Raw genomic sequence first — 21,369 nt, forward strand, 5'->3', positions numbered from 1 at the left:
TTTTTCTGAATGCAGGCTCGAGCCCTGCAAAAACCGAACGCATTGCCAGGGGCAATAAAATTTCGAGGCAAGCGTCATCTAATGATGCACGCGATGTTGGTGTAGTGGAAAGCGCTCGCACTTAACCGAGCCCTCGCGAGTGGGACACCGCATCGAATAAGAGCTGAGTAGGCGATTTCGGCGCGTCGGTCGAAAATGTAAACGCCGTTACCCAGGCAGCAACCAAAATCAAGCTCCCCCCGCTGGTGGTGAAGGCGATCGCTCTTGACAAACTCATCAGCAAATTCGCATTGATGGGTGTTACAGCAGAATACAAGCTGTGTGACATAATTCAGTCTTTTTTCCAAGCAGTTAACATAGTTTGTTTTCCGTCATCATAAGGGCTTCGTTGGTGCCTTTGAGAATGCATCAATGCATTAAACTGACGTTATGGCGAAACAAGCGTTAAGGTTGTGCGCCGAAAAATTATTTGGGGAATACCAAGCATCTTGAATGTCTTACTGGAATGTTATAAGTTATTTGGGTTCGCGTGCCAGTCGCAAAACAGCCTTCAACTAGGATTGCATTTGCGCTAATATTGACCATAATGAAGCATTGCTACTGCTACTACTCGAAAAGGTTGTTATTAAGAAACAGAGTTTATTTCACTTGTTTAGTCACCAAAAAAGTGAATGACGTTCTGGAATTTTGTATGTGATTAGGTTTCGCTTGCCAGTAGCAAAACTTCCTCCACTAAGGGTGACAGCTGCGCTTCTCTCGAGCATGAGAAAGTAATGCAACTTTTTTCGATGCCAGTAATATTAACAGAAGCGTTTCTTTTGAGAATAGCGTAAAATGATGAGAAGTATTTATATTCATAGTAGTTTCAAGCCACCAATGTATGGCTCTGTATGCATGCTATGGCGAACGCTTGTTTGGCGCTTGGTTTACGTTGTACGAACAACGCCTAGAGGTGCGATTCCTTTGAGACAATAATAAATAACATGTAGCATGATATTTGATACTTGCAAGTGTTGTCATTGTTGTTGTTTCCATGCGGTGCCAAAGATATATTGATTAATGTAATTATGAGATGTGGAATAATGGTGCTGGTGCAACATGTATATAATCGAGTCTATTTCAATTGCGAAAAAGGCCACTGGAATAGCGTTCGAGGTATGAAATAAATTGCGACATACGATCAGCTAGTATATTGTTTTGCGAGGGCATGGATGAATCATCAATCAATTATCGTCAACTGATTCTACAATGAAAAATCCATTTCAGAGATTATTCTACTAAGCAGTTGTTTCTAAAATTTCACAACATCATAGAATAATATCCGAAGGTATGAACAAACGACTTATATAAAATAACAGTGTAGTTCTACGTCAACAATGCGGTCGTATCTTAGACACAACCTCCTATAATTTTTTGACGTAGGACTACGTCTTTCATTTCTATACCGGGGTGTAAAATCAAAGTTTCGAAAACGAAAGCGTTACGCCGGAGACCGAGATTTTGAGTGTTAATAGCTCCTAAACAACTGAACGAAATGGTATGGTAAACACTTCATTCGAAAGATAAAATGTCTACGCGTTCTATACTTGTTACTTGCTGATCCAAAAACTTGTTTCAATAGTCTTAAATTTGCTTTCAAAATAGGCTATTGAAATCACCAATCGGTATATAAGCGAGCGCCGCTCGGAAATCCACTCAGTTCTAATTGAACAGCGATTGGAGCATGTTGTCGCTGTTGTGGTGAAGCTCTTCATTTATCATGAAAGCGCGGATGAACGGTGTCACCAAGAGCCTGTTTGTGCACCTTAGGCCAGAAGGGAATCCATCAGGAGGAGAGTGATGCTACAAACGGTTCCCCGGGAAGATCTCGAAGCAGCCGCTGCACACACACACATACACGCACGGAATTCTTTCCGTTTGGATCGAGAAAGATCCGGAAAATAATCTGCCAGTTCCTCTAGGAATTTAAAAAATACATTCATGTGAAAGAGTTTATTTGAATGTTTTCTATCCATGTAACACTGTGACCAAATATGTTTCAATCAAGTGCTATTAACAGATGGTTATCGAGTTAGCATTAACCACAGGTGGGCTTCCAGTATCGAAGAAAATGTGGAAATATCTAATCGTTACTGAAAATAATCTGCCAGTTCCTCTGGGAATTTAAAATTACATTCATATGGAAGAGTTTATTTTAATGTTTTCTATCCATGTAACACTGTGACCAAACACATTAGGTTTTGTGATTTTTCAATCAATCGCAATCAACAGGATAGCTTCTGAAGATTATTCTTCCCCATCAGTAGGATATTTCCGTATCCAATATTGGATGCATAAAACCTTGTGCCTCCAACGTAACGCTCTCGTTTTCGAAGTTCTCCAAATATTCATTCATTCAGAATGAATTCAGATTCAACTTCATACAAATGATCTCTAAATCAACGATAGTCCTACGTCACCCTTGCGGTTATACCATAGATATAACCCACTTCCTGTTTTTTTATCTGTATTATAGTGACTTTCAACTCATTTGGCTGGTTTATCACTTTTACTTCCATTTTTGGAAGAATGTCGGGAGTGAGAATTGAACTCGTGACCTTCAGCGTGAGAGGCATGGATGTTACCACTACTCCAGATCGCCTCCCCTGCTATTTTCTATGAATTTTAAGATATTCTCACCAAAACTTACCATTATAATATAAAATTATCATTATACACAATTTTTGTATGATATTTTTTCACTACTTACGAGTAAAAGGAATTTTCATTTACATAGAGCACAAATTTGATTGGGAAAAATAATTTTCATTCATATTTTTTAATTTAAAAGCTTGTTCATTTCTTTTGCAAACCCATATTGTCATATCTACTCCCCCATTCCGTAAGGGTAATGTGACATTGGTTCGGAGTACGCACGAAAATTTGATTGTACGAAGAGAAACAAACAATTTTGTTCGATAGAAGCTGGCGAATTCGAACGAAGCAAGGGGAAAACACTGTAACCACACCAAAACAACTTAATGTGGTTGTTTACTTTCACTATTGCATACAATTCGTACGACCACTTTTCTGCATCCAGTGTCACCGCCGCCTAACACGAAGCTCAATGCCGTCAACGCGGATTTAGCGCTCATTGCCCAACGTGATTTGACATATAATACAGATGAGCTTTATTTTTTGTATCGTACACGAAAATTACTCACACAGATAAAATAGTGTACAGAATTAACGATGATGCGTTGGATCCTTATGGTAACGTTCAGATAATTTATTCTTTTCAATAAAATGTGTCTGTATTGCCCTTCAAAGAATGGAAAGATACATCGGGGCCCTTTGGAGATTGGAAGCAACGGTGACATACGTTCATTGGTGCTTTAATGATGAGGCTATTGTTCATGCACGCTGTCAACAAGCAATGCGAAGATGAAGTCAGCCACATCGGACAGTCGCTGAGACAAATTTGAAATTTGACTGTAAATTCTATATATTTATATAATACTTTTTATTGTAAATATTCAGATAAAATATATGAAATCATGTAAAACACATATTTTTACGAAAAATATGAGACTTTTTAGGAAAAGATATCTATCTGTTTTCTATTAATTTATAAAAAAAATAATAAAAATTTCATACGAATTCGGACAATCTTCTTCTTCTTCAATGGTACTACCGTTCCTAGAGGAACTTCGCCGCCTCAACGTTGTATTACTTGCGTTATTTTTATTAGTTCTAAGTTGAGATTTCTACGCCAAATAACACGCCTTGAACGCATTCTAAGTGGCAAGCTCTAGAATATGCGTGACCACAGTGCAAGTCGGAGAAAATTTCTTTGATAAAAAATTCCCCCGACCAGAACGGGAATCGAACCCGAACTCCCGGCATGTTAGGTGTGACTCTAACCACTCGGCCCCGTGAGCACAAATTCGGACAATGTTGCACGCTTTTTTTCTCCAACTTAAACAAAATAACATGTATATTGCTCCATGATTTTTTCAAGTAGTGGTAAGCAAAGAAAAAAAGCAAACAATAATTTTGAGAACATCTGATGTATGTAAATTTGGAGATGTTTCTGGGTCTTGCGGATAGAATCAAATTGATTGTCAAAAAGAATCCAATAGTCAAGAGGGGAAAAAGTATTCCTTTTCTTATAATAATCCTCTACATAGAGAAAGTATTGTCATTAAAGACAAAAATAGTTGAATTAAATAACATGAACAAACTACATTTTCTCATCAGTTAATGCTAGTGTTTAAAATCGAAAGAGCCCAACTGACATTTTGGTAGACACTGAAATTTCAGTATTATTGACTTCTAGACTTCTTTAAACTTAATTGTAATTTAATTTTGCTTCCTACCAAATGTGTTTAAGTTTCTGAACACTAGAATTGTATTATTTGAACTTTTTTCATACTTTAAAACAACTAAAAATACGAATTACCCTAATTACAACATTTATTTCAATTCTGGTTCGGTCACAAAGGTGAATAAATGAAGCCCGAGTCTCCTATCTGCTTTTAGGGAGAAACGTTTGACAGCATGGGGAAAAAAGTTGCAACATTTTTTTTTGTTTTCAAGCAAAATGCACTTAAAAAATAAATTTGTTTGACTCCGCGTGTTATTTAATATTTTATAAATTAATTAATTTACAGTCACTTAAAATGTATGGGAAATTTGAAATATACAATCATTCTACTGTAGAGACGAACCCGTGTAGTGGTAATATCCGTACCTCTCATGCTAAAGGTCACGAGTTCAATTCTTACTCCCGATATACTTCCAAAAATTTAAGTTACATGACGATCCAGCTGTTGAAATTCACTATAATATAGAAAAAAAAATCACTATACAATTTATCCATGCTTTTATTCCTTTCCTCGTTTTTATCTGCCCATCCCATCACTCATTCGAATTTAGGTCATGCGGAGTCAATAAAATTTATTTTTCAAGTGCATTTTGCTTGAAAAATTAAATTATTTTTTATTTTTGCCCAAGCTGTAATTTTTCCACATGCTGTCAAAAATAAAAGGAGCAAATGATTTCGTTTGTAAACTGCAAAGTTCATATTTTGTAAACTGCAAAGTTTATAGCCTCTTAAAAACAAAGAGCTGAACTGAATGTGACTTGGGCTTTGTTTATTTACCTTCTTTTACCAAACCAGATTTGAAATAAATGTTGTAATTAGTATAACTCGTATTTTTGTTGTTATAATGAGAGAAAAAAGTTCAAATAATATAATTCTAGAATTCAGAATAATAAAACCTAATATTTAGCGAGAAGTAAAATTGAATTATATTTAACTTTAGAGAAATTTAGATGTCAACAATAATAAAATTTAAGTATCTGCCAAAATTCAAATGATTTGAGACGCTAGCAATAATTTATGAAAAAATGTAGTTCGTTTATGTTATTTTATTCAACTGTTTTTGTTTTTACCCAGAAAACATTAAATCGTATAATTTTGCACCTGCCAAGTCTTACAAGAAATCCGAATAAATCATAATCGCATATAATATCAATCAAAGTATGTATCGTGTATATTTGAAATCGCATAAAATGTGAAAACTCGATTTTATATATCATTATCAAATTAAGTCGCAATTCGGTATAATAAACATCAATTTTATGATGTACACTGTCGTTAAATTTATTTAATCCGCATCAAATGCGTATATTACGCTGATGCAGTTTGTGTGTCGTATAAGCGTATAATTTTAATCGATTCAGAACTGTAGTAAATCGTGTTGCATGCTGAAGAAAATAATGAAACAGTAAATCATATTAGATCCTAATAAAGAACATTGAAATGTCAATGAAATGCTGATGCAATCAAAAGTTTTAACCGCAGATAGCCGCGCTAGATAGCTGGTGGATGATAATCCAGACAACCGGAGTTCGAACCCGCATCGGAGCAGTTTTCACCAAACATCAATCTGTGCCATTTTAAACATTTATATTCCACTCCCAACACAAGTCAATCAAACAATTATTATTTCTACAAACAAAAATACTCATATATAAAAATGGTGATTTGTGAGGCTATAATAAACATTTCACGAAAATATTGTGCGCCATTTGTTTTTTTTTTCTATCCCAGCAAACATTAAATCGTATAACTTTGCACATGATAAGTCACATATAATTTCGTATCAAATCACAATCGCATAAAATATCAATCAAAATATCGATCATATATATCTAAAATCGCATAAAATGCAAAAACACGATTTTCCACGTCATCGATGGATTCCCAGCAAACATTAAATCGCATAACAAGCGTATATATAACATCATATGCCCTAAAATTTGGTTGGCATATAATGCGCCTAACTGGCATATGCATGCAAAAGTGGAGGCCATATACATACATGGCAAATGCTTACCGAATTTGTTTGGATGAATATGCAACTTTGACCGGCTATAATAGCGACTTTTACCATACTCATATACGATTTATTACAGACATCGAAAAAAAAACATATGGCGCAAAATATTTTCGTGAAATGTTTATTATAGCCTCACGAATCGCCATTTTTATATATGAGTATTTATGTTTGTAGAAATAATAATTGTTTGATTGACTTGTGTTGGGAGTGGAATATGAATGTTTAAAATGACACAGATTGATGTTTGGTGAAAACTGCTCCGATATGGGTTCGAACTCCGGTCGTCTGGATTATCATCCACCAGCTATCTCGCGCGGCTATCTGCAATTTAATTCAACAGCGGTTAAAACTTTCGAGTGCATCAGCATTTCATTGACATTTCAATATGATGTAATATGTCCTTTATTATGATCTAATATGATTTACTGTTTCATGATTTTCTTCAGCATGCAACACGATTTTCTACAGCACTGAATCGATTTAAATTATACGCTTATACGACACACAAACTGCATCAGCGTAATATACGCATATGATGCGGATTAAATATATTTTACGACAATGTACATCATAAAATTGATGTTTATTATACCGATATGCGACTTAATTTGATAATGGTATATAAAATCGAGTTTTTACATTTTATGCGATTTCAAATATACACGATACATACTTTGATTGATATTATATGCGATTATGATTTATTCGGATTTCTTGTAAGACTTGGCACGTGCAAAATTATACGATTTAATGTTTGCTGGGTTGAGTGGTAACGTTGTCGTATCAAATCGCATATCAGTCCAAAAAGCATCGCATATCGTTATATATGGCTTTATATGCGTACAAAATATGGCATATACGTATATTGCCTCCACTTTTGTGTGTATATGCTAGTTATCTGCATCATATATCATACAAATGTGTCTTGGTTGTATGTATATCGCCTCCAATTATAGCTATTCATACGACTTAATGTTTGCTGGGATGTCTGTAATAAATCGTATATGAGTATGGCAAAAGTCGTATTTGGTGCTTTGAAAATTCATGAATATATTCATATTAGATCGCAATTCAATTTCAACATAATTGCTATTATAGCCGGTCAAAGTTGCATATTCATCCAAACAAATTCGGTAAGCATTTGCCATGTATGTATATGGCCTCCACTTTTGCATGCATATGCCAGTTTGGCGCATTATATGCCAACCAAATTTTAGGGCATATGATGTTATATATACGCTTGTTATGCGATTTAATGTTTGCTGGGTAATGACAATACTTTCTCTATGTAGTGGATTATTATAAGAAAAGAAATGCTTTGGGGCTGATCACAAACGCCACTTCACGGTGAAAACGAAATGAATTGTATGCAAGGTTATAGACACTTCGTTTCGTTTACACCGTCAAGTGGCATTCGGGATAAGGCCCTTTTCCCCTCCTGATTATTGGATCTCCTTTGACAATTCTATTAGATTCTTTCTGACATCTAGTGATCCCCGATTTCTGAAATTAATCGATCATCAGCTAATCGAATACTTTCTAGCCAGCCGGTGATGTTTTTAGAGAACCCCTTATGAACTGACAGGAGCCCACATGTCGAGTATCCCACTGACATTTTCCCTTTGTTTTCATATGGATTGGGTATCCCACTGACAGTTCTGCTTGAGATTTTACTAACGATCCTAGCATCAATCATAGCACCCGGCTGTTTTTAGCAGTTTGTTATTCGATACGATTAATCGCTCCAAATATTCGATTAATCGATTTATCGTCATACTGAGAGGAATAATTAGTTAAACTAATATTTTTCATTTGCTAAAAAGCCATCTGGAATCAAAAAATTGTTCATTCTGCCTGAAATTCAATTATTATCGTTTACGCTCCCCTGAACTTGTAAACGAAGCTCAATTCGCGTTGACGGCATTGAGTTTCGTTTACGAGTTTAAGGGAGCGTCAAAGATAATGATTGAATTTCAGGATAAAACTGCAGTGGCCCTACTTTTTTTTCTCTGGGTTTGGATCGATTAATCAACGTAAATTATTCATTCGCTTCGATTATTGGTTGCGCAGTATTCGTTCGATTCTATCCACACCACCCAGGTCAGATAATGTGAAAGCCATGTCCAAAACAAAAGAAGCACTTGCTCCTCTCATTGACAAATTTCGGCATGCTCTATAGAATTACTATGGAACTCAATTTCGGGGATAATCGGGGTTCTACAGTATTTTGTACATCGAGATAATCTTATAGCGAATTCGTTTTTCGTTCAGTTTCAATCCCAGTGCCGCACTAACTGCTGTCAAAACGTATTCTTATTCACTCAGTTTCAACCTTGTGTCGCACTAGGTTCGCCCCGAAAGCTATTAGTTTCGCACGGAGATGTTTCACGGGTTGGCACTCGGGTTCACCAATACAACTATACTGAACTGTCAAGTTCCGAGTATTGTTTTGGAAAATCTAAAAATAAAGACTATGAAAATGGAAAACCTGCTGCTTTTGCTTTTGTATAATTGGAATCGTAATCCAATTCGGATTCGGATTTTGAAGAGTATATTCGCGTAGACGGCATTAAGCTTCGTGTGCTTTCATTGGGAGGCGAAAATAATAATCGATATTTAGGTGAAATAAACCTGCTTTCAAAATCAAAATTATGAATGAAAATTTACTTTAACGTATCGAATATTTATTTTATGTGATGAAATAAGAGGGTTTTTTTCCGATATCGCAGAAACATATTGAACGAAAACTGTGTCTAATGATGATTTTATATTATTATGTAATCAAACAATATGAAGTAAAAACTTTCATTCAAACTTATATATTTTTACACTGCACTTGGCCCTTCTGATCTGATAGAGAAAAATTTACCTCCAAGCACTAATATCGCCACCAGACGTCGACACTTTACATTTGTCGTCGCAAATATAAACAAATCAGACTATATAACTCACATCAACAAACCACCGCATTCGTGAAACTGAAAACGTTTTTTTATTACAGAGTCAGTTTGGCACTGACTCAGTTTTAAAAACGAATTCGCTATTATCGAGTCTAGTTCTTGTTCGAACTTCATGTGTTGCAAATTGCATACATTTAAGCGTTTCTGAAATGTTTTTTTTCAATAAGCTCAGGGCGGGAGTTCAGTATTTCGACAATTTTTGCCTTATGACTATGTTAGTAATATGTAACCGATCACTCGCGGTTGGCTCAGGATTAGTATTACATTCTGGGCCTGATCACGAACGTCACTTCACGGTGAAAGTGAAAGGAAGGGTATGCAAATTGCATACAAATCATTTTTGGGAAGTTGCAGTTTCCAATGCTCCGTGCATGTGGCCGACAAAGGATACTTCCTATTGGAATGCAGCTGACCATACATAAATTTAATACGCAAAAATGCCTGTTTTTGAAAAACTGGTTTTGATGAAACTGAAGTGTTAAGCGCATTTTATATGATACCACATGACAATTTAAGAGTGTTGTTTTGTTGTGTATTGAAGCCTGCAAAGTTCGAATTTAATGGAGTCGCGAAAGTAAACATAAATTTATCAAAATTTTACCTCTTAAAGGATTCTAAATTGCTCAAATCTGTGACACAGCACTACTAGACGATTATAAAAAATGATATCTAGCAAAAAATCCGAAGAAAATTATGAAACCGCAAAAAAAATCTATGTTTACTTTTGAGCGTATGAAATTTCATACGCTGTGCAACTACGGTATATCTTTTTCTCAATAGGATATATCAGCCTCCCGATAATCCAGAGGGGCTGTACAATTATCTGATTGACTTGGACGAAGACGCTTTCGAAAATCTAGTGTAGACAGCGATGTGGATGCTGGAGATAGTTTTGGCAAACAAGTGAATGTCGAGAGCAACATTGAACGAGGCCAATAACATGAATGCTCCTCGGGCAGCAAGAAGCGGATAGCCAGAAACTGGGAAAAAATAACCTTAAATTGTGATGAGTGACATAAATCTCGCAAGGATCGAGTTCATGCAGATCAAGCCTAAACACTCGAATTCATCGGAAGTTAGATTTGACGGAATAAATCATTTCATTAATACGAATCCAACTAGTACCCAACGAAGGTGTGCGTATTGCAACCGATGTACGACGTATATTTGCTTGAAGCGTGATGTAGATTTGCACCCTTCGGAGTGCTTTTTCCGGTACCATACTCAGTGATACTAAATCCGATACACTGCCGTTCTACGCATAACTGTACTATGGGTCCTATTCCAGAAAACGAGACGAGCAATTCGTCTCGTCTCGTCTCGGTTTCAGTCACTGTCGAGACCAGCAAAATATCCAATTCCAGTACACAAGTTTCATTGAAATGTTTTATTTGGTAGACTGAAGAGAGTTTTTCTCGGTATGATCAGTGATGTCAGATGAGAAGACATGTTTTTGTTTTGAGAAAAACAACAAACCTGCTATATATATATATATATATATATATATATATATATATATATATATATATATATATATATATATATATATATATATCTATTAAGGCCCTATTCCAGAAAACGAGACGAGCAATTCGTCTCGTCTCGTCTCGGTTTCAGTCACTGTCGAGACGAGCAAAATATCTCATTCCAGTACACGAGTTCCATTGAAATCTCGCGTAACTTTTGAAAAGGTCCTATGTAACAAATGTAAACAAATCGAGTTAATGGATGCACGCTATTAGTTTTCAATCATTGAATGCATTACAAAAACAATCGTTCACGTATCTATCTTCTTCATCTTTTAATCGCCGATGCAAAAAATATCCAATGTACAGATTCGGATTTTAAGCACTCGGCTGTTACTTCAGACGCCTCTTTCCTCCGACGCTCGAAACGTCCGAAGTAACAAAGCAATCAAAACAACACGAAGTCGTACTTCGGTCGTTTTGAGTTTTTGTTGACGTAGGACTACGTCTAACCGGAAGATATAGGGGGTGAAATGGAAATCTAGGCACTGAACAAGTAGGAAAAAATGCAAGATTTGGAATGCTTATAACTCGAGCATTTCTCAATAGATCGCAAAGGTTTTTGCATCAATTGATAGGAAATATATCTACGCATCTATCATAACGAATAACATTGCATTTTTCTTGAGATAAATAATTGAATAATTGTCAAATATCAAGCATTGTCAAAGTGCACTATGTGCCCATTTTTGATTGGTCCATTTTGTGCTCCTCATATTGTACCGACCAAAACGGGCAACCAGAGCAGCAGCGAAATAGAATGAAGCACGATTGGAAAGGAAAAAGAAAAAATGAACGAAACATTGGTCGCAGTCTCACACATGCGTAATTCTCGAGCCAGCCAGTCAGCTTTAAAATCCCCGCTCCGCTGCCGTAACGATCATTCTTTGTGTGGACACCGACTGGACAACATCGTTGCTGGACGAGCTGGACGGCGAGGGATCGAGTGCCTTTCTCAAGGCAAGAGGGCGGAGGTGGTAGCGCTGGAGTAGAGTAGAGTAGAGTTTTCAAAGGGCCTTTCTCAAGGCTAGAGACGAATGAACTGCAAAAGTTTAAAGTCTCTATAATACAATACCTTCCTTCCTTCAGTAACGATCATTCTCATTCAAACCATACACCACATCGGTTCGCATCACAACACATCAACAAACCAACCCAAGCAGCCATGTCTGGACATGGTAAAGGAGGAAAAGTGAAGGGAAAGGCAAAATCCCGTTCGAACCGTGTTGATCTGGAGTTCCCCGCAAGGGTAGCTAGGCCGAGCGCGTTAGTACCAGTGCACCAGTCCACCTAGCCGGCGTTATATAGTTTCGGCCGCTGAAGTGATCGGAACAGAACACATTCGGTTCGGTGGACATCAAGACAACAGGCAGTTGCAGCGAGTGGCGAGTGGCAAACACAATCGCAAAACGGCATCAGGTAGCAGAAGAAAAAAGTTTGTTCTTTATACAAACTGCTTTGGTGGCAAATCCAGAACAAGCCGGCATCGAGGGCTTTCGAAATGGTTTTTTTCAAAACCACGAGTACTAAGTTTTCTAAATTGGAACCATTCCATAAAACAAGGCGCTTTTCAGGGCCATTAAACCTTCCAAAAAGAGTTTAGGAAATACAGTTCAATGCTTTCTAAAACATTATCCAAAATAATAATAAAACACAAATTGATTTTTTCATAATTTGTTTGCCAGGATCTGATGAGTATGTGAATTTGGCAGTTGTTCTGAGCTTATTGATTTTCACCAATTCTTAAATTGCGCTAGAATATAAAGCACGCGGACTCCAAAAAATATCTTATTTTCTTTCAAACCGTAAACCCGTGTAGTTGTACGGCATCGGCATCGTGGACGTAACAAAGGAGGACAAGTTAAGGGAAAGGCAAAGTCTCACTCGAACCGTGAAGATCTCCAGTTCCCTGTTGGCCGCATTCACTGATTGCTCCGCAAGGGTAACTAGGCCGAACGGATTGGTGCCGGAGCACCAGTATACCTAACAGCGATTATAGAGTTTCGGCCGTCGGAGTGCTCGAGTTGTAATAAATGTAATTTACTGAACAATATGTCACAAGCTGGATGGGAAGAAATTTTCCAACTGTGAAAGCTGTGGCGAGTGGCAAACGCAATAGCTAAACAGGAAGGTTTAACCGAACAAGATGGGAATATCGAGTGATAACAAAAACACAACACCAAAGGTTCTTTTCAGAACCATCAACATATTCATAAAGAGTAAACAGTAAACTAATCCATTTTTCAGGTAGATAGGCACAATATATTTAAAATATATATTTAACAAAAGCTGTCCCCTTTGTATAGTCCTACGTCACTCCGGTTATGTCCCCGACATTACCCACCCGTCTTTTTCTTTCAGGTGTTGTTATCTATGTCAGTGCAATTCAACGAGTGATGACAATAATAATCTGTCTTTAGAATGAAATGCTGATGTTTCGATTGTTCTTCAGTAGTTAGTTTCAAAATCTTATCGTGAAACGTAATATGTCCAATGTGAAAACAGGGGCAGTCAAAACGTCCAATGTAACATTTTTCGCTCCGAGGCTTCAAATTTAAGCTCAAATCACGGAACAACTGTTACGATTGGTTTTTCAGAGTTATTATTGACTGCTAGTGGTAAAAGTAGTGATAAAGATCGATACCTTTTAAGACAATTCGCGGAATAATGTTCGGGTCTTCAACTTCATTTTTCTCGAGTTGACGAAAATGTTACATTGGACCTTTTCAAAAGTTACGCGAGTAATGTTTTATTTGGTAGACTGGAGAGACTTCAGTCAGTTTTTCTCGGTATGATCAGTGATGTCAGATGAGAAGATATGTTTTTGTTTCGATAAAAACAACAAACAGATTTATAATTGATCAATCGATACACTTTTTTCAGTGCCAAAATATTAAAAAACATAACAAAAGAAATAAGTTTCATATACCTCTAGGTTCCATTGATATTTTTCTTCGAGCATATGGGTTCATCACTCAGACGTTTTGTTATTATGAATTTATTGGGGGCAATGTTTGTTCACCTAATCAACGAATTATCAAGAAAAGTTTTAAATCTATATATACGTATTTCCAATAAAGTAGTTGTTTTGAATTACTCATTTTCGTTCAATATGTGAAGACCCTTTCCGTGCCGTGTTCATGTATTCAAATCAGTCATCTAGCATCCCTGGATATGAGTTCAATGTTTACATTTGGTTGTGTTGTTTGGAAGAGGTCCATTTGAAAATCTGTAAAATCTAGCAATTACTTAACTGAATTTGATGGTTGCAGTTGAAAACATACATTGCTTATGCAATACTAGTTAAGTTAACAATTTTTGAATATATAGGCGGAGCAGAAGAATACCGATGCTTTCAATCAACAAGGTGAACAAACACATCAAACAAACTAGACGATTCGACTGATTCATCGACGAGCGCGGCCAAACGGTTGTCGAACCAAACGAGCTACTCGTCTGTTTTTAGTCGAGCTCGGCTTCTGGAATATGAAAACAAACGAGACGAGCGCTCGTCTGCTCGTCTCGTTTTCTGGAATAGGGCCCTATGTTCTGTGCAATCCCTATGAACCGTGGGAAAATTATGCGTAGAACAGCAGTACACGAAAGTGCTAATAAACCATGAAAATGGAGGTTGAAGTTGAATTTTATGAAATAAAACCGTTTTGGTCGATATTGAAATGATTTCCATTTTTGATACTATTTTTTTTTATCTTCGCTTGTTTTATGTCGGCATATTTCCGCCACTTTAGTGCCAATCACCGACATCAGGGAGGCGACTCCACCTGTTCCTACCTATCAGACTCAACAACTCATGAGCCGAGCCAACTTCTTTTACTTCCCCTCCGAAGGAAGACGTAGCCAGAGATTTTTCGCCTCAGAAAATCCCAACGACGCCAGCTAGGATTGAACCCAGGCCGATCGGATTGTGAGGCTGTTACGCTAACCACACAACCACTGGCGCCGTCTTTTTTTTTTATACTATATCGGCTATGAAATGAGCGTATGAAATTTCAAACGTCAGATATCTCAACTTCCAAAAAACTCCAAACCAAAATATTGCGTTTCCCCCCCGTTTCGGGACAAACCTAGATGGACTAGAAAATTTCATGCCATTTGGATCAAATTCTTGTACACCTGGGCAGTAATAGGTTAATCAGCGACGCCCCTTCTGAAATATTTCCCAAAGGAAAATATCAGGGACGCAAACCAACACAAACTAATCTCCTGAAAGTAAGCAAGAAGCAAACCAAGCGAAAAATTACGACAGTCGCACTGACAGCTTCACGATAGCCGCCCAAGTGGCCATTTTTATGAGGGACATCGCGATGCATAAACCGCATAAACAAATATGGGCCTGATTACGAACGTCACTTCACGGTGAAAACGGAATGAAATGTATACAAATTGCATACAATTCAATTCGTTTTCACCGTGAAGTGACGTTCGTGATCAGGCCCTATGACCACGTAACAGGAAGGAGATTAGACAGTGGTTGCTGGCATTAGCAAATTTTCGAGATAATACCGGTATATTTTTTTTATTTCGATGGTCTTTTCCAAACGCGGAATATATAACTTTTCAATAATGAAATAAATGTACCATTTCTGTTGATGAATTGTTTTATCAAAAAAGCATCCTATCCAATGTCGCATAACTGTTTCAAATGAAATGCTGATTACATTTTTCCAATACATCGTTTATTGACGCATCAATAAATAATCTATCACCTCTATAGCAACCTGTTGCTTTGGAAATAGATTATTAATGTTATCCTAGTTTAATCTTCTTCTTCCTCATCGGCACCGCCGCTGCCACCCTGGCCCTTCTTCATGTTCTTCCTCTTGACGCGACCTGGACGGCCACCTCCGAATGGTGACTTGAGTGAAAAGTCGATATGCTTCTGCGAGTCCAAACGCACAATGAACGAGGGAATGTTCACAACCTGCTTGCGGACGCTACATTTAAAGGAGAAAATAATAGAAAGATGAAATATTACAATCAATCACAGAACAATGAATTATTTCAACTCATACAATTATTTATGTGTCATTGAATCAGTTGTCTCACATTTTTCGGCCCATTTCTCTTCAAGGAAGAAGTAGAAAGGTTCCTAATGCGAAATTACTGTTCCCCAACGTATGAAAACGTGAGCAGTTACCATTGCTCTTCGGCACTTGGATTCGATCTGTAAGTGTATCAAACCAAGCGTGGCCGTGGGGTTAAATAAGAAAAACATTCGAAAATAGAAATCAGTTTTACTGCAATTGTTAGTTGTCCCGCATTTTTCGGCCCATTTCTCTGCATAGGAGAAGGAGAAAGGTTCCTAATGCGAAATTACTATACCCCAACGTATAAAACGTGAGCAGTTACCATTGCTCTTTCGGCACTTGAAATCGATTTAGAGGTGAATCGGACCAAGCGTGGCCGTGGGGTTAGATAAGAAAACATTCGGAAACAGACATCTGTTTTACTGCAATTGTTATATTGGGCCTGATTCTCGAATACACTTCACGGTGGAAACGACATAAACGGCACGCCATTGAACTACGTTTTACGAGTTAGTGAAATGTCGAAGATAATAATGAGTTCTCAGGCAGAATGAGCACTTTTCAAATAAAAAATCATTAATGAAAATTAACTTCTTCGTATCAAACTGGTATTTAATGTGAGTGGAAAACGTTGTTTTCTTCATGTGATAATAATAATCTCATACAAAAGATTCATCTGAAGATAATTTGATATTATAATGATAAAATTAGTAGGAAACTAATCTCGTATCCAGATGTCGACACTGTACCGTTGTCATCGCGAATACGTTTCATTCCGTTTCCACCGTGAAGTGTATTCGTAGTGTATTCGAGAATCAGGCCCATTGTCTCACATTTTTCGGCCCATTTCTCTTCATAAGTGAAGGAGAAAGGTTCCTAATGAGATTTCACTATTCACCAACGTATGAAAACGTGAGCAGTTACCATTGCTCTTCGGCACTTGGATTCGATCTGGAAGTGTATCAAATCAAGCGTGGCCGTGGGGTTAAATGAGAAAACATTCGAAAATAGAAATCAGTTTTATTGCAATCGTGAATTGTTTCACATTTTTCGGCCCATTTCTCTTCACAAGAGAAGGAGAAAGGTTCCTAATGCGAAATTACTATACCCCAACGTATAAAACGTGAGCAGTTACCATTGCTCTTTCGGCACTTGAAATCGATTTAGAGGTGAATCGGACCAAGCGTGGCCGTGGGGTTAAATGAAGACGTTTTCGAAAATATTTAGTTCCACAAGAAATGTGAAAATGTCTCACATTTTTCGGCCCATTTCTCTCCATAACAAAAGAAGAAAGGTTCCTAATGAGATTTCACTATTCCCCAACGTATAAAAACGTGAGCAGTTACCATTGCTCTTCGGCACTTGGATTCGATCTGGAAGTGTATCAAACCAAGCGTGGCCGTGGGGTTAAATAAGAAAACATTCGAAAATAGAAATCAGTTTTATTGCAATCGTGAATTGTCCCACATTTTTCGGCCCATTTCTCTTCAAAAGAGGAGGAGAAAGGTTCCTAATGAGATTTTACTATTCCCCAACGTGTAAAAACGTGAGCAGTTACCATTGCTCTTTTGGCACTTGAATTCGATTTGGGATTGCATCGGATCAAGCGTGGCCGTGGGGTTATTGGGTTTGAAAATCAAAACATTTTCAATCGATTCTTCATTCAGTTTTCGTCTTTGCTTATATGAACGAATCCACCCTTTTAGGAATTAAAACCCTCGTTATGTGAAATATTTTACCTTTCATTTGTTAGTAATCAGATACCACAGCTGCACCGCTTCGTATCCTCTCACTCAAGGCTTGCCTTCCTGAAATGCGTCCCACTCGAGAAAACTGCATTATGTTAACCCTCTGCTGGGTGTCACATCAATTCGCTTGCAGTTCAATGTGAGGCGTTAGATAACAGGAATACTCCCGATATCTAAGTGGCACTCACGATCATTCACAGTGTCGTGAAATCTCACTGGAGAATTAACGCAAATCAAATACTTCAGATAAGCAAAGCTCTCAGTTAAAATATTATTCATACAGGTACATTTTGCACACGGGAGGAAGTGACAAATACTTACCGGATATGTCTCTGGCGGATCAGGACACGAGCATGATGGTATGATTTTGCCAACCCCAGTTTGAAAACTTGGGTTTGCAGACGACGCTCCAAGAAATCTTCAATCTTCAGACCGAGAACGTAATCGAGCTTCATGCGCGACTCATCCAGGACTCCAATACGGACCAAGCGACGGAGCAGAGCGTTACCTGAAAAATAACAGTTAAACTAATAAAGTTTTTTCGTACCCCTGATATTCTCTTCCAAAAGCTACTAAAGCTCAGTATATAAAGAGTAGTTACTTATCAACAAATAAACGTTCTGCCAAGAGGTGTCAGATATTTGGTAACTAATAATTTCATCACAATTTTTCCCTTTTTCCCAAAGCAATTCAAACTCACCCTGGAACAGACGCTTCTCGTCCTTCTCTTCTAGGGTGAGAAGCTCACGGGCAGCTTTACGAATTTTAGCCAACGTGTACTTGACACGCCAGACTTCACGCTTGTTACGCAGACCATACTGGCCAATAATTTTCAATTCCGCATCGAGACGCGGTTTTTCAAAGGGACGACGTGGGGTAACATAGGTCTTGGAGAAGACCGACGGAATACGATGGTTCACCATTTTGCCGAGTGGATGCTAGCCTGAAAGCACACCAAAAATGGGAGCAGTTAATAAAAAAGGACAAGAACTACAAATAACAATGAAATTCATGCACTAATAAACTCAGTATTGTTTTTTTTGAATCCATTGCTAATATAAAGAATTTAAAGTTCTATATCTTACTATAAATAAAATCGCTAAAAAATAAAGCGCGGTCGTCGTGAACAGTCGTAAACGGTCGTAAATGTTCGTATTCTTGACGTAAACACAAACATAGTGAGAGAGTGAGCAGTGAGCAGCTGCGATGCGTTTTGTGTGTGAGAGAGTGTGTGCGTCTGCGTGTGTTCGTTTGCGTGTATGTGTTTATGTGTGCGTGTGTGTGTTTGCGTGTACGTGGGCGTGTGCGTTTGCGGGTGTGTGTGTTTTGGTTAGTTGGTTGGTTGATGTAATCAAAAACAGTGTGAGAGAGTGAGCAGTCAGCCGCTGCGATGCGTTTTTTTGTGTGTGAGACTGTGCGCGTCTGCGTGTGTACATGTGTTCATTTGTGCGTGCATGTGCGTGTATGTGTTTTGTGCGCGTTATGTTGGAGGGCACTACCTAATCGGCGCTCCGTTGGGAAGCGAAATCCTGCGAGGGTGGCTGTGACGGGGCGCGTGTCAAGTTGGAGGGCGCTTCCTAATCGGTGCACGTCTCGACGGGTAAATGGATGCCTGCAAAATGGTCATAAGCGCAGTGGAGAGCAACGAATGGTGAATTAGAATATAGAGAAAAAGGGAAGGATCAACGCTAGCTTGCGTTGAAAACTCGTGAAGTGCATGAGCACAGCCGCCCCCTGAAGTAGTCGCCTAGATGTGGTCCCGGGGGGAATGAGGCTACGAGTGGAGGGCTTGGTTTTTGTGGGTGCGATCCCCACTCGACGTCTGGGTTATCCCTTCCCAGATAAGGCTGGAAGAGCGTTCCTCACCTCTATAAAAAAAAAAAAAAAAAAGAGTAAAGAGATTAGAGAACGTAGAGAGTAGAAAGAGTAGAGAGTAGAGAGTAGTGAGAGTGGAGAGAAAGTGGAAAGTTTAAAATAAAGAGCAGAGAGTGGAGAGAAGAGAGAACAAAGTACAGAGTAGATAGTAGTAAATGAAGAGTAGAGAGTTGAAATTCAAAGTCAAAATTGGAAGAGCAACAATTGATCGCAGAGAAAGAGTAAATGTTCGAGACATAGAGATATTTGGACTAAAAAAGAAACATTGAATAAAAGAAAACAAAATAAGTTGCGAGAGTCTGTTTGAGTGCAACAGCAAAGCTATTCCAATGACTTTGCGGTAAACTTATTAAAACATAGAATTGGGCCGCTAGTGAATTAAACATAACACCAAAATTTACCTTTGCACATCCACTAAACGTGTTGCCTTGCCAAAATCCGACAATGAAAAGAGACCGAACAGCAAGAAACGGAAATCAGCTTGACGACACGACAGCGACATTTAAAATCGAGGGGGCCGATAGTTTAATGGTCTACGTCAAAGTGTAACCATGTTTTGCTCGAGATGCACACGAAGAAAAAAATTAAATAATTACAGCGCTTTTGAAGGTACTCATCAGGGATGCCAGGTTTGAAGATATGTTTTCGTTTTGACATTTGTCTTACTGTGAAGACATTTGATTTTTGAAGACATTTTGAAGACATTATTAAGTATGTGAAGACATTTCAGTATGATAGTGTATGTTGATTTTTGGGAGATATTATTTCCATAAAATACTTACTATTGGTCGAAAATATCGTCAAAAGAATTAAGGCTTTTGTCTGCGTGTCGTTCTCTCGCTTTAGTTTCAACCAATTCACAAATTGAAGGTGTTCCGGTTACGTACCGTTTCAATAATTATTTATATGGATATGGTTTGCCATGTAACGCCATATAACAATTTCAATTAGAATAAACATTGAATAATCTATCAAACATTTTTCGAAATTAAGTTAAAAATATTAGTTTTTTCCAATATGATTGTGAAGACATTTAAAGACAATTTTTCGTGCCATGTGAAGACATCTGTAAAAATCACCTAGCATCGCTAGTGCTCATACACTGTTTGACTGCATTTATAGCCAATAGTTGACGTTTTGTGACAAATAAAATTTGATCAACTTGTACTGATGATACTGATCAAATTTCTTTGATACAAAACGCGACAAGAATTTTTTAAATTACTGTTCGCTTTTTTTAGACTTGTTTCTCGAATCATGTACTGACATACGTCAAATATTCCAGTCATTTTTTTCCATGTTCGACGTTTAACATATATTTGACCACCGGTCAATTAGTGTGCGATCATACTCGAGGATGCGATGCGATGCAGAGCGATGAATTGGAGCTCACCGCGTGCTATGACATACTGATCGCTTCAGATCGCGCGTTTTTTGATGTTTCATTCAACTCCATTCCACATGTAAACAACCCAGCACAAGGATGCCAGATATGATAACATGTCATAACATAACATAACATGTCATTTTGTAAACAGTTGAATTGTGAGATCGTTTTTGTCTATGAACATGGTAAACGGAAAGCCCTTCGCGTAACGTTTTCATTATACGCATTATGTAAATTAGAATAAAGTTATATAATTCATCAAACAAAACGAAAATAGTAATTTAGCAACTCAATCTTCTTTTCGTTTGATGAGTTCGAATGTGAAGATATTTATGGAAATTGCTGGCAACCACCACTAGCGTTCACTCGCGGCAAATACTCCACACACAGGTTCGCCGAATTGAGGTCCGAGCGGTTTGCATTTGATTTCCACAGCCGT

General features: G+C 37.8%; 1 protein-coding gene across 2 annotated transcripts; it reads right to left on the minus strand.

Annotated features, from left to right (window-relative positions):
- Positions 1-15,547: 15,547 nt before the first annotated feature.
- LOC129771522 (40S ribosomal protein S9) lies at positions 15,548-20,093 on the minus strand. 2 transcript variants are annotated; one of them, XM_055775262.1, is made up of 4 exons: positions 19,945-20,093; positions 18,369-18,611; positions 17,990-18,176; positions 15,548-15,827 (listed from the first exon to the last, which is right to left on the minus strand). In XM_055775262.1, the coding sequence occupies exons 2-4, from the start codon at positions 18,589-18,591 to the stop codon at positions 15,650-15,652; spliced, it is 588 nt and encodes a 195-aa protein (XP_055631237.1). In that variant the 5' UTR covers positions 18,592-18,611; positions 19,945-20,093; the 3' UTR covers positions 15,548-15,649. The 2 variants fall into 2 exon arrangements, with proteins under 2 accessions (XP_055631237.1, XP_055631238.1); XM_055775263.1 differs by lacking the exon at positions 19,945-20,093 and adding an exon at positions 19,168-19,268.
- Positions 20,094-21,369: the final 1,276 nt, after the last annotated feature.

Source organism: Toxorhynchites rutilus, chromosome 2 (assembly GCF_029784135.1).
Source record: "Toxorhynchites rutilus septentrionalis strain SRP chromosome 2, ASM2978413v1, whole genome shotgun sequence".
Lineage (NCBI taxonomy): Eukaryota > Metazoa > Arthropoda > Insecta > Diptera > Culicidae > Toxorhynchites > Toxorhynchites rutilus.